Source organism: Anomaloglossus baeobatrachus, chromosome 1 (genome assembly GCF_048569485.1).
Source record: "Anomaloglossus baeobatrachus isolate aAnoBae1 chromosome 1, aAnoBae1.hap1, whole genome shotgun sequence".
NCBI classification, from domain to species: Eukaryota; Metazoa; Chordata; class Amphibia; order Anura; family Aromobatidae; genus Anomaloglossus; species Anomaloglossus baeobatrachus.
Window position 1 is genome coordinate 610,026,215 of NC_134353.1, and position 13,310 is coordinate 610,039,524.

The following is a 13,310-nucleotide window of genomic DNA, read 5'->3' on the forward strand; positions in this document are numbered from 1 at the left end:
GTATATCAGAACATGGGAAAGCTGGGTGCTGAGAGATGTATATCAGAGCATGAGAAAGCTGGGTGCTGAGAGATGTATATCAGAACATGGGAAAGCTGGGTGCTGAGAGATGTATATCAGAACATGGGAAAGCTGGGTGCTGAGAGATGTATATCAGAACATGGGAAAGCTGGGTGCTGAGAGATGTATATCAGAACATGGGAAAGCTGGGTGCTGAGAGATGTATATCAGAACATGGGAAAGCTGGGTGCTGAGAGATGTATAGCAGAGCATGGGAAAGTTGGCTGCTGAGGGAAAGAGCCTTTTTCCCTCAGCACAAAACATTTCCATCCCATACTTGTATCTTTGTCCCCCCTGTATAAAGTTCTCAAAATACTATAACAGCCCCCACATAGCCTTCCAAATAATTGTATAAAGGGTCTCACATAACCCTTCATATATTAGAATGCAGATACATAGCCCTCCATATATTATAATGCACCCCCATAATCCTCCATGTATAAAGCAGCCCTTCAATTATAATGCATTTCCCATAGTTCTCCATGTATTAAAATTCACCCCATAGTTCTCCATATATTATACTGCACCACATAGTCCTCCATGTTTTATAATGCACTTCCATAGTCCATGTATAAGGTAGCCTCCATAGTCCTCCATATATTATAATGCAGCCCCCATAGTCCTATATGTATTATAATCCAGCCCCATCAATTTTCATATTGTATTATGCAGCCCCATACTCCTCCATGTATAATGTACCCCTAGTCCATGTATAAGGTGTCCTTCATGTTTTTTATGCAGTCCCATAGACCTCCATGTGTCATGCAGCCAGCCACCCCAGGGCCTCCATGTGTCATGCAGCCAGGCCCCTCCAGGGCCTCCATGTGTCATGCAGCCAGGCCCTCAGGCCTCCATGTCATGCAGCCAGGACCCTCCAGGCATCCATGTGTCATGCAGCCAGGCCCCTCCAGGCCTCCATGTGTCATGCAGCCAGGCCCCTCCAGGCCTCCATGTGTCATGCAGCCAGGCCCCTCCAGGCCTCCATGTGTCATGCAGCCAGGCCCCTCCAGGCCTCCATGTGTCATGCAGCCAGGCCCCTCCAGGCCTCCATGTGTCATGCAGCCAGGCCCCTCCAGGCCTCCATGTGTCATGCAGCCAGGCCCCTCCAGGCCTCCATGTGTCATGCAGCCAGGCCCCTCCAGGCCTCCATGTGTCATGCAGCCAGCCACCCCAGGGCCTCCATGTGTCATGCAGCCAGCCACCCCAGGGCCTCCATGTGTCATGCAGCCAGCCACCCCAGGCCCTCCATGTGTCATGCAGCCAGGCCCCCAGGCCTCCATGTCATGCAGCCAGGACCCTCCAGGCCTCCATGTCATGCAGCCAGGCCCCTCCAGGCCTCCATGTGTCATGAAGCAAGGCCCCTCCAGGCCTCCATGTGTCATGCAGCCAGGCCCCTCCAGGCCTCCATGTCATGCAGCCAGGACCCTCCAGGCCTCCATGTCATGCAGCCAGGCCCCTCCAGGCCTCCATGTGTCATGCAGCCAGGCCCCTCCAGGCCTCCATGTGTCATGCAGCCAGGCCCCTCCAGGCCTCCATGTGTCATGCAGCCAGGCCCCTCCAGGCCTCCATGTGTCATGCAGCCAGGCCCCTCCAGGCCTCCATGTGTCATGCAGCCAGGCCCCTCCAGGCCTCCATGTGTCATGCAGCCAGGCCCCTCCAGGCCTCCATGTGTCATGCAGCCAGCCACCCCAGGGCCTCCATGTGTCATGCAGCCAGCCACCCCAGGGCCTCCATGTGTCATGCAGCCAGCCACCCCAGGCCCTCCATGTGTCATGCAGCCAGGCCCCCAGGCCTCCATGTCATGCAGCCAGGACCCTCCAGGCCTCCATGTCATGCAGCCAGGCCCCTCCAGGCCTCCATGTGTCATGAAGCAAGGCCCCTCCAGGCCTCCATGTGTCATGCAGCCAGGCCCCTCCAGGCCTCCATGTCATGCAGCCAGGACCCTCCAGGCCTCCATGTCATGCAGCCAGGCCCCTCCAGGCCTCCATGTCATGCAGCCAGGCCCCTCCAGGCCTCCATGTGTCATGCAGCAAGGCCCCTCCAGGCCTCCATGTGTCATGCAGCAAGGCCCCTCCAGGCCTCCATGTCATGCAGCCAGGCCCCTCCAGGCCTCCATGTGTCATGCAGCAAGGCCCCTCCAGGCCTCCATGTGTCATGCAGCAAGGCCCCTCCAGGCCTCCATGTCATGCAGCCAGGCCCCTCCAGGCCTCCATGTCATGCAGCCAGGCCCCTCCAGGCCTCCATGTGTCATGCAGCCAGGCCCCTCCAGGCCTCCATGTGTCATGGAGCCAGCAAAATAAAAAAACAAGTACCTCTCTTCTCCTTTTGACCCCTGCAACCACGGTAGTTATGACCCTGCCCCCATATGTCACACACACTGCTCCCCATACAGCCTGCACCCCCCATAGCACACACACTACACCCCCATATGTCACACACCCTGCCCCACATATCTCACCCTGCCTGTACCCCAACTTACCCCTCTCAAACACTCTGCACCCCTTCACATCCTTCTGTCACAGTCTGCAGCCCTCATATGCCACTCACCCTGCACTCCCCTCCCCCTCGTGCCCCCTCTTTTCTCATTACCAGTCATCATGTGTCCATGTCTCCTTCAGGAATCCGTATCTTCTGATGCTTTATGCCCGGCAATCCTGTGTCTCCTCCCACACACTCACATGGGCATGACATCATCGCAGGTCCTGGAAGGATGGATTTCGTCTGCTGTGCAGGAGCAATTCTGCTCTGCCGCAGCTCAGAAACGCCTGGTGGGTCTCTCCAGGTCAGGGGCCCCTCTGCCCCCTGCTGACACCGGGCCCCCTGACTCACAGGCCGGCCCCCTGGCGGTCGCGTAGTCGGCCACTACACAGCGCATCTCCTCTGTTACAGAGAGGAGCCGGCTGTGCAGAGCGGCTGCCGGGCCCCTAAAACCCTGCGGGCCCGGTCGCAGTGGCGACCGCTGCGACCGCGGTCGTTACGCCCCTGGTTCTACGCCTTCATTGGAGTCCAGCTGTGTTTAATTAAACTGATAGGACTTGATTTGGAAAGGCACACACCTATCTATATAAGACCTCACAGCTCACAGTGCATGTCAGACCAAATAAGAATCATGAGGTCAAAAGGAACTGCCCAAGGAGCTCAGACAGAATTGTGGCAAGGCACAGATCTGGCCAAGGTTACAAAAGAATTTCTGCAGTACTCAAGGTTCCTAAGAGCACAGTGACCTCCATAATCCTTAAATGGAAGAAGTTTGGGACCACCAGATCTCTTCCTGGACCTGGCCGTCCAGCCAAGCTAAGCAATCGTGGGAAAAGAACCTTGGTGATAGAGGTAAATAAGAACCCTAAGATCACTGGCTGAGCTCAGAGATACAGTAGGGAGATGAGAGAAAGCTCCACAAAGTCAACTATCACTGCAGCCCTCCACCAGTCGGGCCTTTATGGCAGAGTGGCCTGATGGAAGCCTCTCCTCAGTGCAAAACATATCAAAGCCAGCATAAAGTTTGCAAAAAAAAAAAAAAAAAAAGGACATGAAGAACTCACAGACTGAGAAAAAAAAAAAAAGATTCTCTGGTCTGAGGAGATGAAGCTAGAACATTTTGGTGATAATTCTAAGCGGTATGTGTGGAGAAAACCAGGCACTGCTCATCACCTGCCCAATACAATCCCAACAGTGAAACATGGTGGTGGCAGCATCATGCTATGGGGGTGTTTTTCAGCTGCAGGTAAAGATGAATGCGGCCAAGTACAGAGATATCCTGGAAGAAAACCTCTTTCAGAGTGCTCTGGACCTCAGACTTGGCAGTAGGTTCACTTTCCAACAAGACAATGACCCTAAGCACACAGCTAAAATAACAAAAGGAGTGGCTTCAGAACAACTCAGACCATTCTTGACTGGCCCAGCCAGAACCCTGACCTAAACCCAATTGAGCATCTCTGGATGGACCTGAAAATGACTGTCCACCAACGTTCACCATCCAACCTGACGGAACTGGAGAGGATCTGCAAGAAAAAAAAAAACGGCAGAAAATCCCCAAATCCAGATGCGAAAAAAGAGAATTTTCTTACTTACCGTAAATTCTTTTTCTTATAGTTCCGTATTGGGAGACCCAGACCATGGGTGTATAGCTTCTGCCTCCGGAGGACACACAAAGTACTACACTTAAAAGTGTAGCTCCTCCCTCTGAGCTTATACACCCCCTGGAGAACCAGATCTAGCCAGTTTAGTGCAAAAGCTGAAGGAGAATAGCCACCCACAAGTAAAAACAGAGCAAGAACCGGAACAACCGGAGACTGTCCACGACAACAGCCGGTGATGGCAATTTCTTGTTCCGCGTGTTATCACCAGCTGTTGTCGTGGACAGAGTCTCCGGTTGTTCCGGTTCTTGCTCTGTCTTTACTTGTGGGTGGCTATTCTCCTTCAGCTTTTGCACTAAACTGGCTAGATCTGGTTCTCCAGGGGGTGTATAAGCTCAGAGGGAGGAGCTACACTTTTTAGTGTAGTACTTTGTGTGTCCTCCGGAGGCAGAAGCTAAACATCCATTGTCTGGGTCTCCCAATACGGAACTATAAGAAAAAGAATTTACGGTAAGTAAACAAAATTCTCATTTTCTTTATCGTTCCTATGGGAGACCCAGACAATGGGACGTCTCAAAGCAGTCCATGGGTGGGAATAAACAGAAAAACTAAGTAGGCGGAGCCTAACTTCACAAATGGGCGACAGCCGCCTGAAGAATGCGTCTGCCCAAGCTCGCATCTGCCGAAGCATGAGCATGCACTTGGTAGTGCTTTGAAAAGGTATGCAGGCTAGTCCAAGTGGCAGCCTGACAGACTTGCTGAGCCGTAGCCTGGTGCCTGAAAGCCCAAGAGGCACCGACAGCTCTGGTCAAGTGTGCCTTGATCCCCGGCGGGGGAGGCACCTGAGAACACTGGTAGGCATCCGAAATGGTCGACCTAATCCAACGGGCTAAGGTCGGCTTAGAAGCAGAGAGGCCCTTACGCCGACCTGTGGTTAGCACAAAAAGAGAGGTGCACCGCCTAAGAGCAGCGGTGCGAGACACAGATCCAGAGAGCACGCACCAGATCCAGAGTATGCAACGCTTTTTCAAAGCGATGAACAGGAGCCGGACAAAAGGAAGGTAGGGTAATGTCCGGGTTAAGGTGGAAAGGAGAGACCTTAGGAAGAAAGTCCGGAGTCGGACGGAGAACCACCTTGTCTTGATGAAAAACCAAAAAAGGTGACTCCGAAGAGAGCGCAGCCAAATCAGAGACTCTCCTGAGGGAAGTTATGGCCACTAGAAAGACCACTTTCTGTGAAAGACGAAACAAAGAAACCTCTTTAAGAGGCTCAAAGGGGGGTTTCTGCAAAACCATGAGAACCAAATTGGAGGTCCCAGGAATGATGTGAGACGCGCCCTGCAAGAAGGTGCGGACCTGAGCCAGCCGGGCGATAAGCCGCTGGAACAGCACTGACAGAGCCGAGACTTGTCCCTTGAGAGAGTTGAGGGACAGTCCCAGCTGCAGACCGGACTGTAGAAAGGACAGAAGGGTCGGCAAGGAAAAAGGCCAAGGAGGATGGCTGGAAGAGCGACACCAGGACAGGAAAATTTTCCAAGTCCTGTGATAGATCTTGGCAGAGGAAGACTTACGGGCCCGAGTCATAGTGGAGATGACTTCAGGGGGGATACCAGAAGTCGTCAAGATCCAGGACTCAAGAGCCACACCGTCAATCTGAGAGCCGCAGAATTCTGGCGGAAAAACGGACCTTGTGAGAGAAGGTCTGGACGGTCCGGAAGATGCCACGGCACCTCTACGGACAGAAGGAGCAGGTCTGGGTTCCAAGCTCGCCTGGGCCAGTCCGGAGCAATGAGGATGACTCGACGGCCCTCCATTCTGATCTTGCGCAGAACTCTGGGCAAGAGAGCTAGACGGGGAAACACGTAGGACAGAAAACTGGGACCAGTCTTGAACCAGAGTGTCCGCGGCGAATGCCTGAGGATCGTGGGAGCGAGCCACGTAAACCGGAACCTTGTTGTTGTGACGGGATGCCATTAGGTCCACGTCCGGAGTGCCCCACTTGCAGCAGATTGACTGAAACACTTCCGGATGCAGGGACCACTCGCCACTGTCCACGGTTTGACGGCTGAGATAATCTACCTCCCAGTTTTCCACGCCTGGGATGTGGACTGCGGATATGGTGGACTTGGAGTCCTCCGCCCATTGAAGGATGCGTTGTACCTCCAACATTGCCAGGCGGCTGCGTGTCCCGCCTTGGTGATTGATGTAGGCAACCGCTGTCGCGTTGTCTGACTGGACTCGGATGTGCTTGCCCGCCAATAGGTGGTGAAAAGCTAGGAGAGCCAGAAGCACGGCTCTTGTTTCCAGCACATTGATCGAGAGGGCTGACTCGGACGGAGTCCAAGTGCCCTGCGCTCGGTGGTGGAGACATACCGCTCCCCAGCCGGATAGACTGGCATTCGTGGTGAGGATCACCCAGGACGGGGCCAGGAAGGAGCGCCCCTGAGAGAGAGAGGGGCCGAAGCCACCGTTGAAGAGAGCTCCTGGTCTGTGGCGACAGAGCCACTAACCTGTGCAAGGAGGAAGGCCGCTTGTCCCAACAGCGGAGGATGTCCAGCTGCAGAGGACGCAGATGGAACTGGGCAAAGGGAACCGCCTCCATGGAAGCCACCATTTGACCCAGCACCTGCATCAGGTGCCTGATGGCATAACGGCGGGGCCTCAGCAGAGAGCGCACCGCCAGTTGGAGGGACTGCTGTTTGATTAAGGGCAACTTCACAAGTGCCGGCAGAGTCTCGAACTGCATCCCTAGGTACGTGAGCCTCTGGGTCGGAGTCAGAGTGGATTTGGGCAGATTGACAAGCCACCCGAATTGGGCTAGAGTGGCGAGAGTGAGCGAGACACTCCGCTGACAGTCTGCGCTGGATGAAGCCTTGACTAGAAGGTCGTCCAGGTAAGGAATCACTGCCAACCCCTGGAGGTGCAGAACCGCAACCACTGCTGCCATGACCTTGGTGAATACCCGAGGGGCCGTGGCTAACCCGAAGGGGAGAGCCACGAATTGGAAATGTTCCTCTCAGATTGCAAAACGTAGCCAACGCTGGTGTGAAACTGCAATTGGCACATGCAGATAGGCATCTCTGATGTCGATGGATGCCAGGAAATCCCCTTGGGTCATTGAGGCAATGACTGATCGCAGAGACTCCATGCGAAAATGCCGCACCTGAACATGCTTGTTGAGAAGCTTGAGATCCAGGATGGGCCAGAAGGAACCGTCCTTTTTGGGGACTAGGAAGAGATTCGAGTAGAAACCTCTGAACCGTTCCCGGGCGGGAACTGGTACAATTACTCCGTTGGCCTGCAAGGATGCCACGGCCTGAGAGAAGGCGGCGGCCTTGGAGCAGGGGGGAGTTGACAGAAAAAATCTGTCTGGCGGGTTGGAAGAGAATTCTATCCTGTAGCCGTGGGAGATGATATCCCACACCCACTGATCGGAGACGTGTTGAAACCACGCGTCGCCAAAGTGGGAGAGCCTGCCACCGACTAAGGACGTTGCTTGCGCGGACAGGTAGTCATGAGGAGGCTGCCTTAGTGGCAGCACCTCCTGCGGTCTTCTGTGGACGTGCTTTTGGGCGCCAGCTGGATTTTTGGTCCTTGGCTGAGTTAGTGGACGAGGCCGAGGGCTTAGAGGACGACCAGTTGGAGGAACGAAAGGAAGGAAACCTCGACTGATTCCTACCCTGGACAGGTTTCCTGGTTTTGGTTTGTGGCATGGAAGTACTCTTCCCGCCAGTAGCTTCCTTAATAATTTCATCCAGCTGTTCATTGAACAGCCGGGACCCAGCAAAAGGGAGTCCAGCAAGGTACTTCTTTGAAGAAGCATCTGCCTTCCACTCTCGAAGCCACAAGATCCTGCGGATAGCGAGGGAATTAGCCGAAGCCACCGCAGTGCGGTGAGAAGCCTCCAGCATGGCAGACATGGCATAGGATGAAAAAGCTGAAGCTTGGGAAGTTAAGGCAACCATTTCGGGCATAGATTCCCTGGCGAGGGGATGCATCCCCTCCAGAAAAGCAGAGATGGCTTTGAGAGCCCACACTGCTGCAAAAGTCGGGGAGAACGAGGCCCCTGCCGCCTCATACAGATTTGGCCAGAAGGTCAACCTGGCGATCAGTGGAATCCTTAAGAGAGGTGCCATCAGCCACTGATACAACGGTCCGGGCTGAGAGCCTAGACACCGGGGGGTCTACCTTTGGTGAATGAGCCCACTCCTTGACCACCTCAGGTGGAAAGGGAAAACTGTCATCAGAACCACGCTTTGGGAAGCGTTTGTCAGGACAGGCCCTAGGCTTGGTCACAGCGGCCTGAAAACTGGAGTGGTTAAAGAACACACTCTTTGCCCTCTTAGGCGAGGTAAACTGGTGCTTTTCTGCCGTAGAGGGTTGTTCCTCTGATACTGGCGGATTGAGGTCCAGTACAGAATTAATGGACGCAATCAAATCACTAACATCTGAGTCACTTTCGGACAGATCAATGGGGCACATGGAGGTAGCCTCCGAGCCCCCAGTAAAGGCATCCTCCTCGTCCTGCGAGTCAGCTCTTGAATCAGAGCCGCGGGACGAGGAAGGAGAGGGGACCCTGCGTCTCCTTTTAGGAGGACGGAGTCTGGGACCAGATGATGAATCCTCTGTGAGCTCCGCTGAGAGAGCCCTAGCAGCAGAGGCACCCTGTGAAGGGGGCTGATGCATGTTCAGCAAAGTCCGGGACAGCTGTCCCATGGAGTCGGCAAAAGACTGGGAGATTGACCTAGAGAAGGATTCTACCCAAGCCGGGGGTTCAGCCACAGGAGCCGGAGCAGCCGGAGAGACCACTGGGGGCGGCGATTCCAGGCTGAGGCATTGTCAGGGCAGAGCAGGCATCACAATGTGGATATGTGCTCGGTTCAGGCAGCACGAGCTTACATGCAGTGCATACTGAATATAGCTTTATATAGCCTTGCTCCTCGTGTGAGACATGCTGCTGAAGTGGGGGCTCTTGCCAGAGTGACCCCCAGAGAGTATATACGGAGACCCACAACCAGAGGTTGTGGCTTACCAGACCGCTGGAGCGGTGTTGTGTGCCCTCCAGATCTCAAAGCCCGGACCCCCAAGCACCTCAGCAGGGATGCTGCAGCCAGTGCTGATTGCAGAGAAAACACTGAAAATGGCGCCGGAGCGAGGAGAGGGGGCGGGGCCAACCCTGAGAGCGGGATCTGGAGGGCCAAAGAGACTTACAGGGGAAGAGACATGTACTCAGTGAGGAGTGTCCCTCCCCTGTGCAGAACGGCTGCTGGGCGGAGCCACACTGTCCCTCTGCATGAACGACATGCGAGGGCAGTGAAACCGAAAGTAGGCCTCCGGCGAAGCCGGGGCCTAAATTTGAGCGGTGCGGCCGGCGCGCAGGCACCATCGGCGCGGTTCTCAGGCGACAGCCAGAGAACCCGCCGGAAATGTCACAAAAACACTCAGCACACTCTCCCCTTACAATAAAGTACAGGGACCCCCAGAACATAAACTTCTCAGGTACTTAGCTTGCTGAGACGCAGGGCCATGTCCCTGGGGATGAGTGCTCCGTCCAGCAGGATCCTGAAGGGCTGCGGATGGAGACTAATCACCTGCAAAGCATGGAGAACCGTGCTGGCTCCCACTTCAAGCCAGAGCCCGAGGGATGGTGAAGGAGCGCGGCATGTAAGGCTCCAGCCTTGGAATCAACCTTAACAACACCGCCGACAGTGGGGTGAGAAGGGACATGCCGGGGGTCCAGACTTGGACCCGCTTTTCTTCAAAATCTTTCCAAAAATGAAAAATCAGATGAGAATGCATGTGTGGATGTATGCCTCCTGAACACAAAGCAATGAACTGGCTAGATCTGGTTATCCAGGGGGTGTATATGCTCAGAGGGAGGAGCTACACTTTTAAGTGTAGTACTTTGTGTGTCCTCCGGAGGCAGAAGCTAAACACCCATTGTCTGGGTCTCCCATAGGAACGATAAAGAAATGTCAGAATAAGAGAATGTTTAATGCACTTTTATTACTTTCTGCATAGTCAAAAGTTTACATACGCGAAGTACTATGCCTTTAAAAATTATAGGACAGCCCATATGATGAGAACATACAGATGTGTCTTTTTACATAGTGTATGTAAAGTTCTGGTTTCAACTGCATCCATTTTTTTTTATTAAACTGAATCTTACCTGGATAAACCTTCCCTGGTGTTTAAGTGGACTGGATGCAGATGGAGATCCGAATGGTGCATCAGACTTTGGGCTACCTAACATTGAAAAACAGAAGCAAAATAATGCTAAAGTGGTAAATTCAATATGTAGATACACAAAGATAAAATAAATATAATGACCACGGGCAGTAAAGTTACGCCCTAGCAGTCAGTGTTAGGCTATGTGCCCACGTAGCGTATTTTCATGCAGTTATGCGGCGTTCTATGAAGATTGTACCTAATCCATGCCCATGTGGCGTATTAGAACGCAGCGCTTCCGTCTGCTGCCGAATCGCTGCGCTCTAAAAAGCAACATGTCACTTCTTCAATGCGCTTTGGATGCAGGTCCCGCTCTGTCTATGGGAGGGGCTGCATCCAGAGCGCATGAAACAGACTTTTCAGTATGCACCGTTTCTGCAGCGATTTGAAGCGCACATGTGCTGTTCAAATCGCTGCAGAAATTTCTGCAGGGACAACACAACGTGGGCACATAGCCTTAATTCCCACCTGCTGCTGCGGGCAGGGATCCGCGCACGTCAGCCGATTTGTGCCGGCTAGACACTAGTAGAATTGCTATCCCCCAGTGCTCTTAAGGCTATGTGCCCATGTTGCATTCTGTCCCTGCAGAAATTTCTGCAGCGATTTGAACAGCACACATCTGCTTCAAATCACTGCAGAAACAGTCCGTAATGAAAAGCCGATTTCATGCGCTCTGGATGCAGGCTCTCCCATAGACAGAGCGGGACCTGCATCCAAAGCGCATGAAAGAAGTGACATGTTGCTTTTTAGAACGCAGCGATTCGGCAGCAGACGGAAGTGCTGCGTTCTAATACGCCACATGGGCATGGATTAGGCAAAATCTTCATAGATTGTGCTGGGGACGCAGGCAGTTACGTTGTGGTGCAGAACACAGCGTTAACTGCATGAAAATACGCTACGTGGGCACATAGCCTTAACCCCTTAAATAGCGCTGTCAAAATGCGATAGCGGTAGATCCGTACTCACAGGCAGATACCGGAAGTCACGTGATGGCATCACGTGGATCCGGTGGTTGTCACGGTAGCACAGGGTCATGTGATGACTACTGTGCTCACATGACTCAGGTCCTGTAAGAAACAGCAGAGTGCTGCACAAGAGATTATCATTTCTCCCAGTCTGAGCGATGTTGCTCTGATCGGGAGAAAAGAAGGAGATCAGACTGCTAAATCATTATAGTCCACTAGAGGACCTAGTATAAAAAAAAATAAAAATAAATTTTTTATAATATACACACACACACACAGATAGATAGAAGGATTTTTGTGTACTCACCGTAAACATACATATATACATACATACATATATACATACATAAAAACCTATAAGTTCAAATCACCTTCCATTTGTCCGATCAAAATATAAAAATCAATCGGATCGGTAAGCGGCAAAAAATTTCTAAACGCCAACACTTTTTGGTTGCCACAAATTTTTCCGCTAAATGCAATAACAAGGTGATCAAAGCGTAGCATCGGCGCAAAAATTGTACTGTTAAAAAAAAAAAAAAAAGTCAGCTTGAGAAGCAAAAACAAATCACTTAGCTATAGATCGAGAAATGAGAACCCTACAGGTCGCGGAAAATTGCGCAAAAGTTACGCCACTTTTTCGGACAAACTTTTAATGTTATTTAAACCCTTAGATAAAAGTAAACCTATACATGAATAGTGTCTACGAACTCGCACCGACCTAGGGCACCACTTTTACTATGTAGTGAACACAGTGAATAAAATCTCTCAAATAAAAATTTTATAAATATAAATATATATTTTATTCTAAACGGATTTTGTGTACTCACCGTAAAATAGTTTTCTCTTTGCCACCATTGGGGGACACAGGACCATGGGTGTTATGCTGCCTATCCATAGGAGGACACTAAGTAGATGCAGAAGCATAGCTCCTCCTCTGCAGTATACACCTCCTGGCCGGGCCAGGCAACCTCAGTTTTAGTACACAAGCAGCAGGAGAAGAAGGGAATTTTGTTTACTTACCGTAAATTCCTTTTCTTCTAGCTCCAATTGGGAGACCCAGACAGTGACAGTGGTGTATAGCTACTGCCTCTGGAGGCCGCACAAAGAACTACACTTAAAAGTGTAAGGCCCCTCCCCTTCTGGCTATACACCCTCCCGTAGGAGTACGGATTCCTCAGTTTTAGTACCAAAGCAAGAAGGAGGAAAGCCAATAACAGTTTCAAAAACAAATTCAATCCGATAACAAGATCGGAGAACTTAAGAAACAACATGAACAACATGTGCACCCGAAAAACGAAACCCTAAGAACAAATAGGGCGGGTGCTGGGTCTCCCAATTGGAGCTAGAAGAAAAGGAATTTACGGTAAGTAAACAAAATTCCCTTCTTCTTTTTCGCTCCTAATTGGGAGACCCAGACAGTGGGACGTCCAAAAGCAGTCCCTGGGTGGGTAAAAAAAGATACCACATGAACGGGCTTGTCAGACAGCCTCTTCCTACAGGTGGGCCACCGCCGCCTGAAGGACCTGTCTACCTAGGCTGGCATCTGCCGAAGCGTAGGTATGCACTTGATAGTGTTTGGTAAATGTGTGCAGACTCGACCAGGTAGCCGCCTGGCACACTTGCTGAGCCGTAGCCTGATGCCGCAATGCCCAGGACGCACCCACGGCTCTGGTAGAATGGGCCTTCAGTCCAGATGGAATCGGAAGCCCAGCAGAACGGTATGTGTGAAGAATTGGTTCCTTGATCCACCGCGCCAGGGTGGATTTGGAAGCTTGCGATCCCTTATGCTGACCAGCGACTAGGACAAAGAGCGCATCAGAACGGCGTAGAGACGCCGTGCGAGAAATGTAAATCCTGAGTGCTCTCACCAGGTCCAACAGATGTAAACCCTTTTCAAATTGGTGAACTGGATGCGGACACAAAGATGGCAAAGTGATATCCTGATTGAGATGAAAGGAAGAAACCACCTTGGGAGAAAACT

General features: G+C 52.1%; 1 protein-coding gene across 2 annotated transcripts in view; it reads right to left on the bottom strand.

The window, feature by feature from the left end:
* Positions 1-13,310, bottom strand: part of TUT7 (terminal uridylyl transferase 7) — a 160,246-nt gene that overhangs the window by 17,924 nt on the left and 129,012 nt on the right. The window contains exons 27-28 of one of the 2 annotated variants that reach the window (XR_012724787.1): positions 10,306-10,382; positions 4,006-4,061 (exon numbers count right to left, since the gene is read on the bottom strand). Coding sequence is in view for 1 of the 2 variants with exons in the window: in XM_075318525.1 (XP_075174640.1) it covers positions 10,306-10,382 (77 nt within the window). In the remaining variant the exon portion in view is untranslated. The remainder of the gene's footprint in view (positions 1-4,005; positions 4,062-10,305; positions 10,383-13,310) is intronic. The other variant, XM_075318525.1, reaches the window with a different exon arrangement.